This window comes from Macaca thibetana, chromosome 1 (assembly GCF_024542745.1).
Source record: "Macaca thibetana thibetana isolate TM-01 chromosome 1, ASM2454274v1, whole genome shotgun sequence".
In the NCBI taxonomy this organism is placed as follows: Eukaryota; Metazoa; Chordata; class Mammalia; order Primates; family Cercopithecidae; genus Macaca; species Macaca thibetana.
In genome coordinates this window covers 14,665,057-14,682,941 of record NC_065578.1, presented here as the reverse complement: position 1 = coordinate 14,682,941, position 17,885 = coordinate 14,665,057, and the positions used below count along the sequence as shown (strand labels likewise).

The window sequence follows — 17,885 nt, the reverse complement described above, 5'->3', positions numbered from 1 at the left end:
CTTGCAGTGAGCCGAGATCGCGCCACTGCACTCCAGCCTGGGCGACAGAGCGAGACTCCGCCTCAAAAAAAAAAAAAAAAAAAAAAAGATGCAGGTCTTAGCTGGGCACTCCTGTAATCCCAGCACTTGGGAGGCTGAGGCAGGAGGACTGCCTGAGGCCAAGAGTTCCAAACCAGCCTGAGCAACATGGTAAAACACCATCTTTACGAAAAATTTAAAAAATCAGCCAGGTGTGGTGGTGCATGCTTGGGGTCCCAGCTACTTGGGAGGCTGAGGTAGGAGGACTGCTTGAGCCCATTGAGCCGTGTTTGCACCACCGTACTCCAGCCTGGGCAACAGAGTGAGACTGTCTCCAAAAAAAAAAAAAAAAAAAAATGCAGAGCTCAAGACATTAAAGATTTTTTTCAGCTGGACTTTGGCACCTGTGTTACACGATGGGCTCTGAAACGTTCTAGAATATGGATTTCTGAAGTGGGTCTGTACTGGAGGACTATAGAGTTTTCACTGGACCCGCTTTGATCCTGGCTCTGCTGTGCAGCCTTGTGCAGTTATACCAGCTCTCTGATGTGCCGCTTCCTCCTCTCTGGCGATGTCAAAATTGCTACTTCATAGGTTATTTTGTTACATAAACTGTACATTAAAGTGAGGAGAACATTTTTTGGAAAATGTCCTCAGTCCCTGCTCTGATTCTGTGCTTACTGTGGCCAGGTTCCCAGGTATGGAATTACAGGGTAGCAGCATGGGGACTTCCAGCTGGGTCCCTCCTAGCAGGTGGGGGTTTGAGCCAATGAAGAATTCAGTCTCCTGACATAGATCTCCCTCCAAAAGGGCATGTGTCCAGGACAGTGGCAGCAATTCCACAGCCATATCACTCACTTTATAGTTTTTTGCTTTGTTTTGTTTTGTTTTGTTTTTGAGACAGGGTCTCGCTCTGTGGCCCAGGCTGGAGTGCAGTGGCATGATGCGATCTCAGCTCACTGCAACCTCTGCATCTCGGGCTCAGGTGAACCTCCTACCTCAGTTTCCCAAGTAGCTGGGACCACAGGTGCTCACCACCATGCCCAGCTAATTTTTCTATGTTTAGTAGAGATGGAGTTTCTCCATGTTGCCCTTTTTCTTTTTTCCACCAGTTGTCAAGTGATCCTTTATTGAAATATTTTCCTTTCTGCTTCTTAACTGGCTGGGCATTTCACAGCACCACTGTTAATGTCATCTATCATGTCATGAGGGTGGCGGCCATCAACATTACAGCCCACAGACTGGGCAGTCCCCAGGATCTCTTTAATGGTTCCAGAGAGTTCCCTGGCTAGAGATCGGTGCGACATCTGTCGAGCAATGTTGACAATCTCATCAAAAGTGATATTCCCGCCGGGCGCGGTGGCTAAGCCTGTAATCCCAGCACTTTGGGATGCCGAGACGGGCGTATCATGAGGTCAGGAGATTGAGACCATCCTGGCTAACACAGTGAAACCCCGTCTCTACTAAAAAATACAAAAAAAAAAAAAAAAAAAAAAAAAAAACCTAGCCGGGCGAGACGGCAGGCAACTGTAGCCCCAGCTACTCAGGAGGCTGAGGCAGGAGAATGGCGTAAACCCGGGAGGTGGAGCTTGCAGTGAGCCGAGATCCGGTCACTGCACTCCAGCCTGGGCAACAGAGCAAGACTCCGTCTCAAAAAAAAAAAAAAAGTGATATTCCCACGGTGTTTAATGTTTTTCTGTTTCTTTCTGTCTGTTGATGGTTCCTTGAGGGCTTCGAAGATCGGGGCAGAGGCAGAAGGCACCACCTCAATCTGGGCCTGTCTGTTCTGAATGGTCGGTTTCACTGTAATCTTCAGGCCCTTCCAGTCATCCGTTGCCTTGGCAATGTTACCACCAACCTTTTTTGGAGACAGACCCAGGGGGCCAATCTTGGCGGCCAGCGCAGAAGTAGTACCCCGTTCACCTCCGGTGCACCTCAGGTATACGACTTTGATCTTGTTGGGGGTTGAACTTCAGCGGCATGGTGGAGGCGGCTGGTGTTGGATGAACCCGGATTCGGGACAACCGAAGAAAGTTGCACCTTGGTCTCCTTCTTCTTCTTCTTCTTTTTTTTTTTGAGACAAAGTCTTTCTCTGAGATGGAGTCTAGCTTTGTCGCCCAGGCTGGAGTGCAGTGGCATGATCTTGGCTCACTGCAACCTCCGCCTTCTGGGTTCAAGAGAGTCTCCTGTCTCAGCCTCCTGAATAGCTGGGACTACAGGCGCACGCCACAACGCCCGGCTAATTTTTGTTTTTTTTTTTTTTTTTTTTTTTTTTTTGAGACGGAGTCTTGCTCTGTAGCCCGGGCTGGAGTGCAGTGGCCGGATCTCAGCTCACTGCAAGCTCTGCCTCCCGGGTTTAGGCCATTCTCCTGCCTCAGCCTCCGGAGTAGCTGGGACTACAGGCGCCCGCCACCTCGCCCGGCTAGTTTTTTGTATTTTTAGTAGAGACGGGGTTTCACAGTGTTAGCCAGGATGGTCTCGATCTCCTGACCTCGTGATCCGCCCGTCTCGGCCTCCCAAAGTGCTGGGATTACAGGCTTGAGCCACCGCGCCCAGCCTAATTTTTGTGTTTTTAATAGAGACGAGGGTCTCACCATATTGGTCAGGCTGGTCTCGAACTCCTGACCTCAGGTGATCCACTGGCCTCAGCCTCCTAAAGTGCTGGGATTACAGGCATGAGCCACCACGCCTGGCCCAGACTGGACACTTTCTAGTTTTGCAATCTGTTTTCTCCTCTCAGCCTCACTGCAACCATGCGTGGTGGGTGGGCCGGAATGACCCTTCCCCTCTTGCAGTTCGGAGAAGTTGAAGACCCGGGTGAGCCCTGAAATAATTCATGCCCGGGCTCCCTGTTCACCGGCCCATGCTGCCCTCTAGTGGCTGTGTGCGCATCTGCCTTTAGAGACTCCATGGCAGCCGGGACAACCAGCTGTCTGCAGACAGCAGTGGCCAGCCTTCCCAGGCTGGGCAGGGGACCCTAGGCAGGGACCGCCCCCTCAGGACCACTCCAGCACTGCATGCCTTCACCAGCTCCTCTTCCTGTCTCGCAGCATCTGGTTTAGATGCACAGATAGATGTATTATATATGTATGTTTTAATTGTGCTAAAATACATATAAAATTTACCATCACGACTAACTGTACAGTTTCATGGCATTAAGTACATTCACACTATTGGGCAATCACCACCATACATCTCCAGAACTCTTTTTTTTTTTTTTTTTTTTTTTGAGATGGAGTCTCACTCTGTCACCGGGGCAGGAGTGCAGTGGCCAGATCTCAGCTCACTGCAAGCTCCGCCTCCCGGGTTCCCGCCATTCTCCTGCCTCAGCCTCCCGAGTAGCTGGGACTACAGGCGCCCGCCACCAGGCCCGGCTAGTTTTTTGTATTTTTTTAGTAGAGACGGGGTTTCACCATGTTAACCAGGATGATCTTGATCTCCTGACCTCGTGATACGCCCGTCTCGGCCTCCCAAAGTGCTGGGATTACAGGCTTGAGCCACCGCGCCCAGCCTTTTTTTTTTTTTTTCTCTTAAGACAAGAGTCTTACTCTGTCACCCAGGCTGGAGTGCAGTGGTGCAATCTTGGCTCACGATAACCTCCGCCTCCTGGGTTCAAGTGATTCTCCCACGTCAACCTCCCAAGCAGCTTGGACTACAGGTGCCCACCACCCCACCTGGCTACTTTTTTATTTTTAGAGAGAAAAGTTCACCGTGTTAGCCAGGCTGGTCTCGAACTCTGGCCAGCTTTTTTTTTTTTTTTTTTTTTTTAAGACAGGATCTCACTCTGTCATCCAGGACTGGAGTGCGACTTCGATCTCCCAGGCTCAGATGACCCTCTTACCTTAACCCCTCCAGTAGCTGGAACTACAGGTGCATGCCACCATGCCTGGCTATTTTTTGTAGAGACGGCGTTTTGCCATGTTGCCCAGGCTGGTCTTGAATTCCTGGGCCCCAGCGATTCGCCTGCCTTGGCCTCCCAAAGTGCTGGGGTTACAGGCATGAGCCACTTCGCCTGGCCTCCAGAATGCTATTCTCCTTCCCAGACTGAAACTCTGCCCCCATTAAACACTAAACTCCTTTTTTTTTTTTGAGACGGAGTCTTGCTCTGTAGCCCAGGCTGAAGTGCAGTGGCCGGATCTCAGCTCACTGCAAGCTCCGCCTCCCGGGTTTACGCCATTCTCCTGTCTCAGCCTCCTGAGTAGCTGGGACTACAGGCGCCCGCCACCTCGCCCGGCTAGTTTTTTGTATTTTTTAGTAGAGACGGGGTTTCACCATGTTAGCCAGGATGGTCTCGATCTCCTGACCTAGTGGTCCGCCCATCTCGGCCTCCCAAAGTGCTGGGATTACAGGCTTGAGCCACCGCGCCCGGCCAACTCCTCATTGTTATTTTTCCCCAGTTCCTGGAAACTTCTGTTCTACGTTGTCTTTATTAATCTGACTAGATAGTCGTATAAGTGGAATCATACAGTATCTGTCCTTTTGTGTCTGCCTATTTCACTTAGCACAATGTTGTCAAGGTGTATTCACATTGTGGCACGTGTTGGAATGCCATCCTTTTTTTTTTTTTTTTTTTTGAGATAGTCTTGCTTTGTTGCCCAGGCTGGAGTGCAGTGGCATGATCTTGGTTCACACAACCTCCGCCTCCTGGGTTCAAGTGATTCTTCTGCCTCAGCCTCTCCAGTAGCTGGGACTACAGGCCTGCGCCACCATGCCCAGCTAATTTTTGTATTTTTAGTAGAGACGGGGTTTCACCATGTTGGCCAGGCTGGTCTTGAACTCCTGACCTCATGATCCGCCTGCCTTAGCCTCCCAAAGTGCTGGATTACAGGCGTGAGCCAGCGCTCCTGGCCTTTTTTTTTTTTTGAGATGGAGATCTTGCTCTGTCACCCAGGCTGGAATGTGGTGGCACGATCTCGGCTCACTGCAACCTCTGCCTCCCCAGTTCAAGCGATTCTCCTGCCACAGCCTCCTGAGTAGCTAGGATTATAGGCGTGCGCTACCACACCTGACTAATGGCTAATTTTTGAATTTTTAGTAGAGACAGGATTTCACCATTTTGGTCAGTCTGGTCTTGAACTCCTGACCTCAAGTGATCCGCCTGCCTCGGCCTCCCAAAGTGCTAGGATTACAGATGTGAGCCACTGCACCCAGCCTGCCATCCTTTTTAAGGTTGGAGAATCTTCCATTGTCTGGATAGACCACATCTTGTCATCCATTCTTCTGTTCATGGACACTTGTTTCCTTCCCCCTTTTGGCTATTGTGAGTAATGCTGCCATGAACATGGATGCACAAATCTCTCTTTGAATCTAGAGAATATATTTTATCTCTGCCACTCAGTGTACCCAAAGGGAAGGGAAATCATCTTTGCCCAGGGTGTTCTAATTGTGTCTACACTTGGCAGGCGCCCTCCAAGTGAGACCAGAGAAAAGGATGAAAAGAGGGATGAAGGTTGGTTGGGAGGGTTGGGGTGGGAGAGGTGAACAAACACTATTGAACGCTCCCTAGAAGCATCACCTTATGGAATGATTTTTACAAGGGCAGCCCAAAAAACAGAGGCATCTCCTAGAATTTCATCCAGGTGTATTTCTTCCAAACACACTCAAACAGAAGCATGCTAGGACATGAGGAATTACCACAAGGCCATATATATATATATGGGTTTTTTGTTGTTGTTGTTGTTTTTTGAGACAGAGTTTCGCTCTTGTTGCCCAGGCTGGAGTGCAATGACGTGATCTCGGCTCACAGCAACCTCAGCCTCCCAGGTTCAAGCGGTTCTCCTGCCTCAGCCTCCCAAGCAGCTGGGATTACAGGTGTGCACCACCACACCTGGTTAATTTTGTTTTTGGTTTTTTTTTTTTGAGACGGAGTCTCGCTCTGTAGCCCAGACTGGAGTGCAGTGGCGAGATCTCGGCTCACTGCAAGCTCCGCCTCCCGGGTTCATGCCATTCTCCTGCCTCAGTCTCCCGAGTAGCTGGGTCTACAGGCGCCCGCCACTACACCCAGCTAACTTTTTGTATTTTTAGTAGAGACAGTGTTTCACCATGTTAGCCAGGATGGTCTCGATCTCCTGACCTCATGATCTGCCCACCTCGGCCTCCTAAAGTGCTGGATTACAGGCATGAGCCACGGTGCCTGGCCAAATTTTGTATTTTTTGTAGAGACAGGGTTTCTCCATGTTGGTCAGACTGGTCTCAAACTGCCAACCTCAGGTGATCCGCCCGCCTCAGCCTCCCAAAGTGCTGGGATAATAGGTGTGAGCCACCGCGCCTGGCCTAAGAAGGCTATATTTTAATGATAGGAGAAACCAAACCAAACCAAACTTGGTGACTAAGAGAAAGTGGCCCCTGAGAGCTGGAAGTTGGTCTGGCCTCGCAGCTGGGGTGTGGTGTGCTCCCAGTTCACCCACATGAGGAAAGGTCACTCTGTGACCATGAGGAAGTGAGTCAAAGTCAAAAGGAACACCACTCAGCAGTTGTCCTGAACACGCATCTCAGGGCCACCCACACAAATGAGACTGTCCCCCTAACCTGTGCCGTGCTGCGTCGCTCCCAGTCACAGCTGTAGCCACTCAACCATACAATCACCCTGCTTTCTGACAGCATACATCCAGAGCAAACCCACACTTCCTTAAATCTTTCTCCAGATCCGATACCAGCACTAACACCGCTTCTGGAGACACCCTGGCTTCCCCGTGCTGTGCGGCCTCCCTTGCCACAGCAAGCATGATAAACCCAGCTTCCTGGTGGTCAGATTTGACTGATAGGCACCAGCGCGACCATGGAGGGAGTGACAGCTAGAGAATTTCAGGGTTCACGAGATGGAGCCAGTGACTCACGAGCTCAGCTGAAATCTCTCAGCTTGATGCTTCTCTTTCTATCACAGCAACCCTCCATGATAGATTAGAACTGTTCCCACTTGACTGGGGTGGTGACTCATGCCTGTAATCCCAGCTATTTGGGAGGCCAAGGTGGGAGGATTGCTTGAGCCCAGGAGTTTGAGATCAGCCTGAGCAACATAGTGGGACTCCATCCCTGTTTATTTATTTATTTATTTTGAGACGGAGTTTTGCTCTTGTTGCCCAGGCTGGAGTGCAATGGCGTGATCTCAGTTCACCGTAACCTCTACCTCCCAAGTACAAGAGATTCTCCTGTCCCAGCCTCTCAAGTAGCTCATATTACAGGCATGTGCCACCAGGCCCACCTAATGTTTTTGTATTTAGTAGAGATGGGGTTTCACTACGTTAGTCAGGCTGGTTGCAAACTCCTGACCTCAGGTGATCTACTCGTCTTGGCCTCCCAAAGTGCTGGGATTACAGGCATGCACCACTGTGTCCGGCCTCTATTTTTTTTTTTTTTTGAGATGGAGTCTAGCTCTGTCACCAGGCTGGAGTGCAATGGCGTGATCTCGGCTCACTGCAACCTCTACCTCTCAGATTCAAGGGATTCTCCTGCCTCAGCCTCCCGAGTAGCTGGGACTACAGGTGCGTACCACCACGCCCAGCTAATTTTTTGTATTTTTAGTAAAGACGGGGTTTCACCATGTTGGCCAGGATGGTCTTGATCTCTTGATCTGGTGATCCACCCGCCTCAGCCTTCCAAAGTGTTAAAATTACAGGCGTGAGCCACCATGCCCAGCCTCTATTTTTATCATAATAAACTATATGTGTGTGTGTGTATATATATATGTTTTTTTGTTTGTTTGTTTTTTTGAGATGGAGTCCTAGTCTATCACCCAGGCTGGAGTGCAGTGGTGCGATCTCGGCTCACTGCAACCTCTGCCGCCGAGGTTCAACCAATTCTCCTGCCTCAGCCTCCCAAGTAGCTGGGATAACAGGCGTCTGCCATCATGCCTGGCTAATTTCTGTATTTTTGGTAGAGACGGGGTTTCACCATGTTGGCCAGGCTGGTCTTGAACTCCTGACCTTGTAATCTGCCTGCCTCGGCCTCCCAGAGTGTCGGGATTACAGGTGTGAGCCACTGCGCTCAGCCAATAAATACAATTTTTAAAATTGCTCCAGATAAGAACATCAAGCTGAGGGTTACTAACTTGTCCACGCTATTGAGTACAGAGATAGGTCTCAGATCTGGGTGGCCTGTCCCCAAGCCAGGGCTCTTTCAGGCCACCAACTCTCCCTCGGCCTGTGCTGACCAAGTGAGCCCAGGGGGCCGTGTGCAAGCTTGCAGAGCGACAGCAGCCTGGTTTTGTGCAGGGGGCATGCCCTCGGCGAGAGTGGTCTTCTTTATTTTTGAGACAGGGTGTCACTCTGTCACCCAGGCTGGAGCACAGTGGCAGTGGCACAATCGCGGCTCATTGCAGCCTCGACCTCCTGGGCTCAGGTGATCCTCTTACCTCAGCCTCCCAGGTAGCTGGGACTACAGGTGCACACTACTGTGCCTGGCTCGTTTTTCTTAGAGACAGGGTTTCGCCATGTTGCCATGACTGGTCTCAAACTCCTGAACTCAAGCCATCCACCCACCTCGGCCTCCCAAAGTGCTGGCACTGCACCCAGCCTGACTGTTGATTCTTATTTTGAATCAGTCTATCACCTAGGCTGGAGTGCAGTGTTGTGATCTCAGCTCACTTCAACCTCTGCCTCCCAGGTTCAAGAGATTCTCCTGCCTCAGCCTCCCGAGTAGCTGGGACTAGAGGCATGCACCGCCATGCCCAGCCAATTTTTGTATTTTTAGTAGAGGCAGTGTTTCACCATGTTGGCCAGGCTGGTCTGAAACTCTTGGCCTCAAGTGACCGGCCCACCTCAGCTTCCCAAAGTGCTGGGATTACAGGCATTGGTCACCACGCCCAGCCTGAGTGTTCATTCTTAAAGCATTTGGCAGCTCTACTGAGGCCCCTGCAGCCAACCCCATTGGTGGTGGCCTGTGTCCAGGAGAAGCACACCGGTGAGTTGGCCAGCGCCAGCCTCTGGTGCTGGGGATGAGGCAGGGAAGGAGCCCCTCCGTCTGCTGAGCTGAGCCCCAGCACTCTTCAGACGCTCCTACCACAGCGAGCAGATGCCCAGCAAACATCTTTCTAGGGCTACCACCAAAGGCCAGCGTTCACCTGTGCGAGAGCTTATACGCAACACGGAAGAGCTTCTAACACGTATGCGTTTATTTTCATGTGTAAGAAGAAAAATGTAACTAGCACGTGAACATGACTGCATGATACATGGCTCAGCACAAGACTAAAGTCAGAAGTGAGTGAAAACAAAATAGCATGTTGATTTAAGTGAAAGAACAGAACAGGAGGTCTTTGGTTAGAACAATTGTGGAGGTGGCCTGTGAATGCAGAAGTTCAGGACTCCCTGCTATAGGCTAAGGGTGAGATGCTGCCGTCTGGGCTGAAGCCCCTGGGGTTCTACAGAGAAGCCTGCCCAGTGCAGGGCCCCTGTGGCATTCTCGTGAGAGCCTATGGGACAGCAAGACCCCAGGGAGGAAAGCACATTCTGTTTAACTTGTCCAGGTGCTACAAAATGTCTTAGAAGCGATGAAGCAACAATGATGATTCTCCTTCAAAGGGAAGAAGAATCTTCCAGATGTGGTCTTGAGGCGGCAGGGGTTACAAGACAGGCGGGGCTGCAGGGCCCAAGTGGGACTTGAGGTCATAACCAGGGGACTGAAGGGACACCTGTCCTGGCACCATCCTGGAGAAGTGCTCGTGTGTGTGTGAGGGAGAGGGGGTGCATGGCCCAAGTCAAGGCTCAAGGAGGCACACTCGGTCCCCGCACCCTGTTCGCAGCACGTACCAGGCTCTCACCCCATGCCTGCTGACACACCGTAGCACCCGGGAGGTGCCAGAAGGCAGGTGGGGGGCTGCTGACATCCCCGGGTGTCTGTGGACCACCCTTTCCTCCTGGGCCTGGGCCCTGGCCCCACTTTGGCACCACACGTTCCAGAGTGGGGAAGTCCATGGCTGTGCCCCACTGGATCCCATTCCTGTACATGTGCGAACCAAGGCGAGGTGTTTGCTATTACGCTCCCCACTAAATCCAAAGAATGTTGGTTTCCATCATTTCAACCTCAATATTTTCAGAAAGTACTTTTTTTTTTTTTTTTGGAGACGGAGTCTCGCTGTGTCGCTCAGGCTGGAGTACAGTGGTGCCATCTCAGTTCACTGCGACCTCCGCCTCCCCAGTTCAAGCAATTCACCTGCCTCAGCCTCCCCAGTAGCTGGGATTATAGGTGCGTGCCACCACACCCAGCTAATTTTTGTATTTTTAATAAAAACAGGGTTTCCCCATATTGGCCCAGGCTGGTCTCAAACTTCTGTCCTCAAGTGATCTGCCTGCTTTGGCCTCCCAAAGTGCAGGGATTACAGGCATGAGCCACCACGCCCAGTCTAAAAAGTACTTTTTTTTTTGAGACAGAGTTTCCCTCTTGTCACCCAGGCTGCAGTGCAATCTCACTGCAACCTCTGCCTCCCAGGTTCGAGAGATTCTACTGCCTCAGCTTCCCTAGTAGCTGGGATTACAGGCACCTGCTACCATGCCCAGCTAGTTTTTGTATTTTTCGTAGAGACAGGGTTTCATCATGTTGGCCAGGCTGGTCTTTCCTGATCTCAAATGATCCACCCACCTTGGCCTCCCAAAGTGCTGAGATTACAAGCGTAAGCCACCCTGCCCAGCCTATAAAAAGCCCTTTTTAAGGAACCTTGGAGTTGTTCCTCAAATAGCTCAACCCTGCAAGCCAGGCTGGTCCCAGCACCCCTACCAGACAGCTAGTCAGTGAGAAGGGTCCAACTTCCCCCAGCTTTTCCCTGGAAGTGGAGTGGGGTCAGCAGGGAATTCTGGGGGTGACGCTCATGGTCCAGGAGCCTTCTGATGCCCAGAGGGTAGAGGAGGAGTGGAAGGCCTGGGGGTACTCAGCCCCACTGTATCCTGGATAGGCCGACTTGCAGGCTGGTCCCCACGGAGGCTCAGAAGGAAAGTGTGCAAGAGCAGGTCAGGAAGGGAAACCAAGTCAGGGAAGGGCCCCAGCCGGGGCTAGTGGTCCGTTCACTGCCCAGCAGGTACTCAGCAGCACCCCGCAGCACTCCGCTTCACGTGGCACGGCTTGCAGAAGAGACGGTTGTTCAGGGGGTAGCAGCCTTGGTCCGTGGGCTCAACAGACAGGAGGATCCTGCAGTCCTGAGGAGACAAAGACACATGTGGACCCGCCCTGGGCCTGGGCGCTGCCTGTACAGGGGAGGAACTCACTCGGTGTCTGCCGAATAAACCAACTACATGAGTGGACGTACTCCCTAAGCGGGAGGAAGGTGGATGCTCGTTGCTGCCCTCCCAACACCTGGGCCAGGTCTCCATCCGGGAAGATGAGACACAGGCACACAGGGAGGCTTTAATCCACATGGAGGCGCCGGAGAGGACATTCACCGACAGGAGAACTAAGGACACCTGAGGAAGTCCCCTGAGCGTTCAGGAAAAGCTGGGGCTAGAAGGACCTTAATAACCCATTTATTATTTTTTAAAATGTGTTTTTATTATTTATTTTGAGACAGAGTCTTGCTCTGTTGCCCAGGCTGCAGTGCAGTGGCACGATCTCAGCTCATTGCAACCTCTGCCTTCCGGGTTCAAGTGATTCTCCTGCCTCCTGAGTAGCTGGGATTACAGGCATGCGCCACCACACCCAGCTAATTTTTGTGTTTTTAGTAGAGACGCAGTTTTGCCACGTTGGTCAGGCTGGTCTTGAATTCCTGACCTCAAGTGATCCGCCCACCTTGGCTTCCCATGTTGGGATTACAGGTGTGAGCCACTGCGCCCAGCCTCAACAGTCCTTTTAGAACATAAGTTCTGCGAGACAGGAACCCTGTTTATGGCCAAGTCCCCAGCCCAGCCCACCCCAGCACTGGCAGCTATGGGTATCTGCTGATGAGTGTCTGGTCCAGTCCCTTCATTTCACAGGAGGGATACCAAGGTCCAGGGAGGAGTGGGCTCTGCCCCAGGTCACACAGCTGGTTCTGGAGCTAGGACCAGACCAGCACAAACATTAATATTTTCCTTTTCTTTTTCTTTTTTTATTGAGACAGAGTCTCACTCTGTCGCCCAGGCTGGAGTGCAGTGGTGCAATCTCGGCTCACTGGGAGCTCTGCCTCCCAGGTTCACACCATTCTCCTGCCTCAGCCTCCCGAGAAACTGGGACTACAGGTGCCCGCCAGCACACCCGGCTAATTTTTTTTTTTAATTTTTTTATTTTTAGTAGAGACGGGGTTTCACCATGTTAGCCAGGATGGTCTCGATCTCCTGACCTTGTGATCCGCCCGCCTCGGCCTCCCAAAGTGTTGGGATTACAGGTGTGAGCCACCGTGCCTGGCCAACATTAATATTTTCTATTTTTCGAATCATCAAAGGATTTCAGAATGAGGAACACAGGGACTGGGACTCGGGGCCCAAACTCTACCAACATCACTGTTCTGCCCCAGAAACCTCACCTGGGCACATGCTGGAGAGTAACAGAGGGGACAATTTGTGCACAGAGACTTGGTTCTGGGCACCCTTTGGAAGCTGCATTGATCCCACAAAAGAGTCCTTACAGGGGGCCAGGCGCGGTGGCTTACCCCCATAAGCCTAGCACTTTGGGAGGCCGAGGCGGATGGATCAAGAAGTCAGGAGTTCGAGACCAGCCTGGCCAGCATGAGGAAACCCCACCTCTACGAAAAATATAAAAATTAGCTGGGCATGGTGGCGGGTGCTTGTAATCCCAGCTACTCATGAGGCTGAGGCAGGAGAATTGTTTGAACCCGGGAGGAGGAGGTTGCTGAGATCATGACATTGTACGCAAGCCTGGAAGACAGGGTGAGAGTCCGTCTCAAAAGAAAGAAAAAAAGAGTCCCTATAGGGACTACTTTGGGGTCACAGGTGGGCCTCCTGATGCAGTAGGGACCAGGGTCTGCAATCTGCCTTCCTCCATGGTCAGCTGGGTGAGGTGCTCCTGTGTGTCTCCTCCCTGCAAGGCCACTTGGGTCTCTCAAGTGGACCACGGGCTACACAACTGCAGCATCTGTGCCACCTGTTTGGCATTGTAACACATGCTGGAGGGCCACATGAGACCCCTCCTAAATTAGAACCAACTGGAGAAAATACCTCATCTACCACCAAGTCTCACAACCTCTGTAAGGCAGCTGTGCAGTGGCTGTAACGTCACTGAACCCAGCCCACACAAGCACGGCTGGAACCCGTTTTCTGAGACTGTTTGCCTGTTTCCTTTTTTTTTTTTTTTTAAAGATAGGGTCTCGCTCTGTCACCCAGGCTAGAGTGCAGTGGCATGATCATGGCTCACTGCAGCCTCCACCTGCCAGGCTCAAGCAATCCTCCTGCCTCAGCTTCCAAAGTAGCTGTAACTACAGAAGGGTACAACCATGCCTGGCCAATGTTTTCAAATTTTTTGTAAGATGAGGTCTTACTGTGCAGGCTGGCTTTGAACTCCTGGGCTCAAGTGATCCTCCTGCCTCAGCCTCCCAAAGTGCTGGGATCATAGGTGTGAGCCACCGCACCCCACCAGTTTCCCCATCTTAATGGGGACAATAAATCCCATCTCACAAGACTGTCACTAGGATTAAACAAGGTGATGTCAATGAAAGCATTTTATAAATTTAAAAATACTACCTACATAAAAGCATTGTTATCCTTCCAACAATAGTCATAAATAATATGGACCCCAAAGCAAGTAGAAATGGTGAGATGTGGGTGTGGGCAGTGCATGGAAACCCACTTTCTTCTTAGGTAACAGCACTCAACTCCTTTCAGGCTGCTGTGTTTCAAGAGCCTCATTTTTTTTTTTTTTTTTTGAGATGGAATCTTGCTCTATTGCCCAGGGTAGATGGCTAGAGTGCAGTGGCACAATCTCAGCTCACTGCAACCTCTGCCTCCTGGGTTCAAGCGATTCTCCTGCCTCAGCCTCCCAAGTAGTTGGGACTGCAGGCGTGCGCCAGCATACCCAGCTAATTTTTTTTTGAGACGGAGTCTTACTCTGTCGTCAGTGTGGAGCACAGTGGTGCAATCTCGGCCCACTGCAACCTCTGCCTCCTGGATTCAAGCAATTCTCCTGTCTCACCTTCCCGAGTAGCTGGGATTACAGACACACACCACCACACCCAGGTAATTTTTGTATTTTTAGTAGAGATGGGGTTTCACCATGTTGGCCAGGATGGTCTCCATCTCTTGACCTCGTGATCCGCCTGCCTCAGCCTCCCAAAGTGCTGGGATTACAGGAGTGAGCCACTGCAGCTGGCCTAATTTTTGTATTTTTAGTAGAAACTGGGTTTCGCCATGTTGGCCAGGCTGGTCTTGAACTCCTGAGTGCAAGTGATCCATCCGCCTGGGCCTCCCGAAGTGCTGGGATTACCAGCATGAGCCACCGTGCCTGGTCAAGAAGACTCATCTTCTGACACATAACTTCTGGAGTCCAAATGCTGACTTACTACACCACCCTTGGCCAAATCACCAAGACCACTGTGGGGATTTATTCACTTCCTGACTTCCTGGCTCAGGAAAGTGCCAGTCACTGCTGGACTCATTAGGACAATGGTGGGGATAACAGCATTTAAACTTCCTCATTGGGCTTTCAAAATGCACTATCAGCAGGACTTTGAACTATAACCAACAAAGACAATGTAATTACGCAGCAATTTATCAACTTCTCTACCCAGCTCCTTTGACAACCTCAGTGAAAATAGTCTTTGGGTCCCAGTATCTGTTTATATAAGTGGGAGTGAACAAGTGTTTCGAAATACTCATGGAGTAAGAGATCTGCTCTGGGGCTCTCCACTTAGGTCCCCCCCATAAAAGTTGCCACCTTGTCACCATCACCGGAGAAAACAGAAGCTTCAGTGACAAGGAGCCGGCAGTAGAAGGGGTGGGAGAGGATTTCTGAGCCTCCTCAGCAGGACTGACTACATAATTTGTAGGATCTTGGACAAAATTAAAATGTGGGACCCCTTGTTCAGAAATTAAGAATTTTGGCTGGGTGTAGTGGCTCACGCCACCCAGCACTTTGGGAGGCCAAGGTGGGCAGATCACTTGAGATCAGAAGTTTAACACCAGCCTGGTCAACATGGCGAAACCCTGTCTCTACTAAAAATACAAAAATTGGCCGGGCGTGGTAATCCCAGCACTTTGGGAGGCCGAGGTGGGCGGATCACAAGGTCAGGAGATCGAGACCATGGTGAAACCCCGTCTCTACTAAAAATAGAAAAAATTAGCCGGGCGCAGGGGCGGGCGCCTGTAGTCCCAGCTACTCGGGAGGCTGAGGCAGGAGAATGGCGTGAACCCGGGAGGCGGAGCTTGCAGTGAGCCGAGATTGCGCCGCTGCACTCCAGCCTGGGCGACAGAGCGAGACTCCGTCTCAAAAAAAAAAAAAAAAATACAAAAATTACCCAGGCACAGTAGTGCGAGCCTGTCATTCCAGCTACTCGGGAGGCTGAGGCAAGAGAGTTGCTTGAACCTGAGAGGCAGAGGTTGCAGTGAGCTGAGATAGTGCCACTGTACTCCAGCTTGGGGAACAAAGTGAGACTCAGTCTCTAAAAAAAAAAAAAAAGAAAGAAAAAAAAACACTAAGAATTTCAGGCTGTAGGTAGTGGCTCATGCATGTGATCTCAGCACTTTGGGAGGCCAAAGTGAGAGAATCGCTTGAGCCCAGGAGTTCAAGACCAGCCTGGGCAAATTTTTGTAGAGAAGTCATCTCTATAAAAATTTAAAAAATAAAAAAATTAGCTGGGTGTGGTGGTGGGCACCTGTACTTACAGCTACTCAGGATGCTAAGGTGAGAGAACTGCTTGAGCCCAAAATTTTAAGGCTACAGTGAGCTATGATTACACTACTGCACTCCAGCCTGACTCCAGTCTCTGTCTCTATTAAAAACAAAGGCCGGGCGCAGTGGCTCACGCCTGTAATCCCAGCACTTGGGGAGGCTGAGGCGGGCGGATCACGGGGTCATGAGATTGAGACCATCCTGGCTAATACAGTGAAATCCCATCTGTACTAAAAAATACCAAAAAAATTAGCCGGGTGTGGTGGCAGGTGCCTGTAGTCCCAGCTACTCGGGAGGCTGAGGCAGGGGAATGGCGTGAACCCGGGAGGCGGAGCTTGCAGTGAGCCGAGATCGCGCCACTGCACTCCAGCCTGGGTGACAGAGCGAGACTCCATCTCAAAAATAAATAAATAAAAATAAAAATAAAAACAAACAAAAAAAATCAAGACTTTAAAGAGAGCAATAGCAGAACTTTAAAGCTAGCATAGGACCCTTCTGTTTGCCAAGTCGCGTGTGACGACACCTGGGCCCTTCTTCCTGGGACAACTGCACCAGTTTCTAATCAGCTCGCCCATCTCAGCCTGACCCCTCTCTGCAGCCTAAAGTCCAGACTCTCTAGTCTGGCACCGCAGCCCTTTCCTTCACTCTGGCCTAAACATTAACCATAACCCCAGCCCTCTACACTCCAGTCACATCTACAGACTTCCACTTCTGGCCGGGAGCAGTGGCTCATGCCTGTAATCCCAGCACTCTGGAAAAAAGCTGATTTCTACATTCTCTTGCCTGGCACCCGGAAAAGGTACGTGGTGTAGATCTGTCCAGCATCCTCTTCTCCCTTCCTCCGGTTATAGCAACCCCTCTTTTTTTATGTGGTTCTGCCTCCCTGGCCCCAGGGGTTATCAATCCTAGCACCCAGCCACAGTGACTGGCCCTGGATGGGCATGTGACCCTAGCTGGGGTGATTAGAGGCCTTCTAGGGACAGTCTGGCTTCCCTGGATGTGGTGTGCTCTGTCTTTCCCCTAGGGTTTCTAAGCCGGGGAGATGTAAACCTGGGCCACCTCTGCCCATGCACTGTGCCCCACCTCCCCACAGAGAAGGCCAGCCCACAGGCAGCAAAAATGAAGCAAACACATAAAAAAGGCAGAGCCAAGAGATGGAAAAGAGGCCGGGAGCGTTGGCTCATGCCTGTAATCCCAGCACATTGGGAGGTGGAGTGGACGGATCACCTGAGACCCACCTGGCCAACATGGTGAAACCCCATCTCTACTAAAAATACAAAAACTAGCCAGGTGCGGTGGTGCATGCCTGTAATTCTAGCTACTTGGGAGGCTGAGGCAGGAGAATTGCTGAACCCAGAAGGCGGAGGTTGCAGTGAGCTGAGATCATACCACTTCACTCCAGCCTACTTATCTCCAAAAAAAAAAGAAAGGAAGGAAGGAAGGAAGGAAGGGAGGGAGGGAGGGAGGGAGGGAGGGAGGGAGGGAGGGAGGAAGGAAGGAAGGAAGGAAGGAAGGAAGGAAGGAAGGAAGGAAGGAAGGAAGGAAGGAAGGAAGGAAGGTGGAGAGAGTCCTGATGCCATCACTCAATACCATCAGTGTTCCCACCACCATTAGCCAACAGATTCTCTTTTTTGTAGAAAGCAACTTGAGTTTGGTTTCTTTTTTTTTTTTTTTTTTTTTTTTTTTGAGACAGAGTCTTGCTCTGTCACCCAGGCTGGAGTGCAGTGGTGTGATCTCGGCTCACTGCAAGCTCCGCCTCCCAGGTTCACGCCATTCTCCTGCCTCAGCCTCCCGAGTAGCTGGGACTACAGGCGCCCGCCACCGCGCCTGGCTGATTTTTTTTTTGTATTTTTGGTAGAGACGGGGTTTCACCGTGTTAGCCAGGATGGTCTCGATCTCCTGACCTCGTGATCCACCCGCCTCGGCCTCCCAAAGTGCTGGGATTACAGGCGTGAGCCACCACGCCCAGCCCCGAGTTTGGTTTCTTATCATTAACGCGAAGAGTTGATAATAGACTATAGTTGTATTTCCAGCATCTTTTGTTTCTCCTACTGGACAGTGAGCAATTTGAGAGTACAGCCCCCACCCTGACCTGTCCCCATGTCCAAGCAACCCAGCCAAGGGCCTGG

The 17,885-nt window shown here is 51.1% G+C and overlaps 1 protein-coding gene and 1 pseudogene across 2 annotated transcripts in view; both read right to left on the bottom strand.

Moving 5' to 3' along the window:
- Positions 1 to 1,172: 1,172 nt before the first annotated feature.
- On the bottom strand, positions 1,173 to 9,959 carry LOC126960853 (60S ribosomal protein L12-like; annotated as a pseudogene).
- FBLIM1 (filamin binding LIM protein 1) overlaps positions 9,106 to 17,885 on the bottom strand; it is a 29,311-nt gene continuing 20,531 nt past the window's right edge. For both annotated transcript variants that reach the window (XM_050789667.1, XM_050789659.1), the window contains exon 8: positions 9,106 to 11,141. In XM_050789667.1, the coding sequence (XP_050645624.1) occupies positions 11,028 to 11,141 (114 nt within the window). In that variant the 3' untranslated portion in view covers positions 9,106 to 11,027. The remainder of the gene's footprint in view (positions 11,142 to 17,885) is intronic.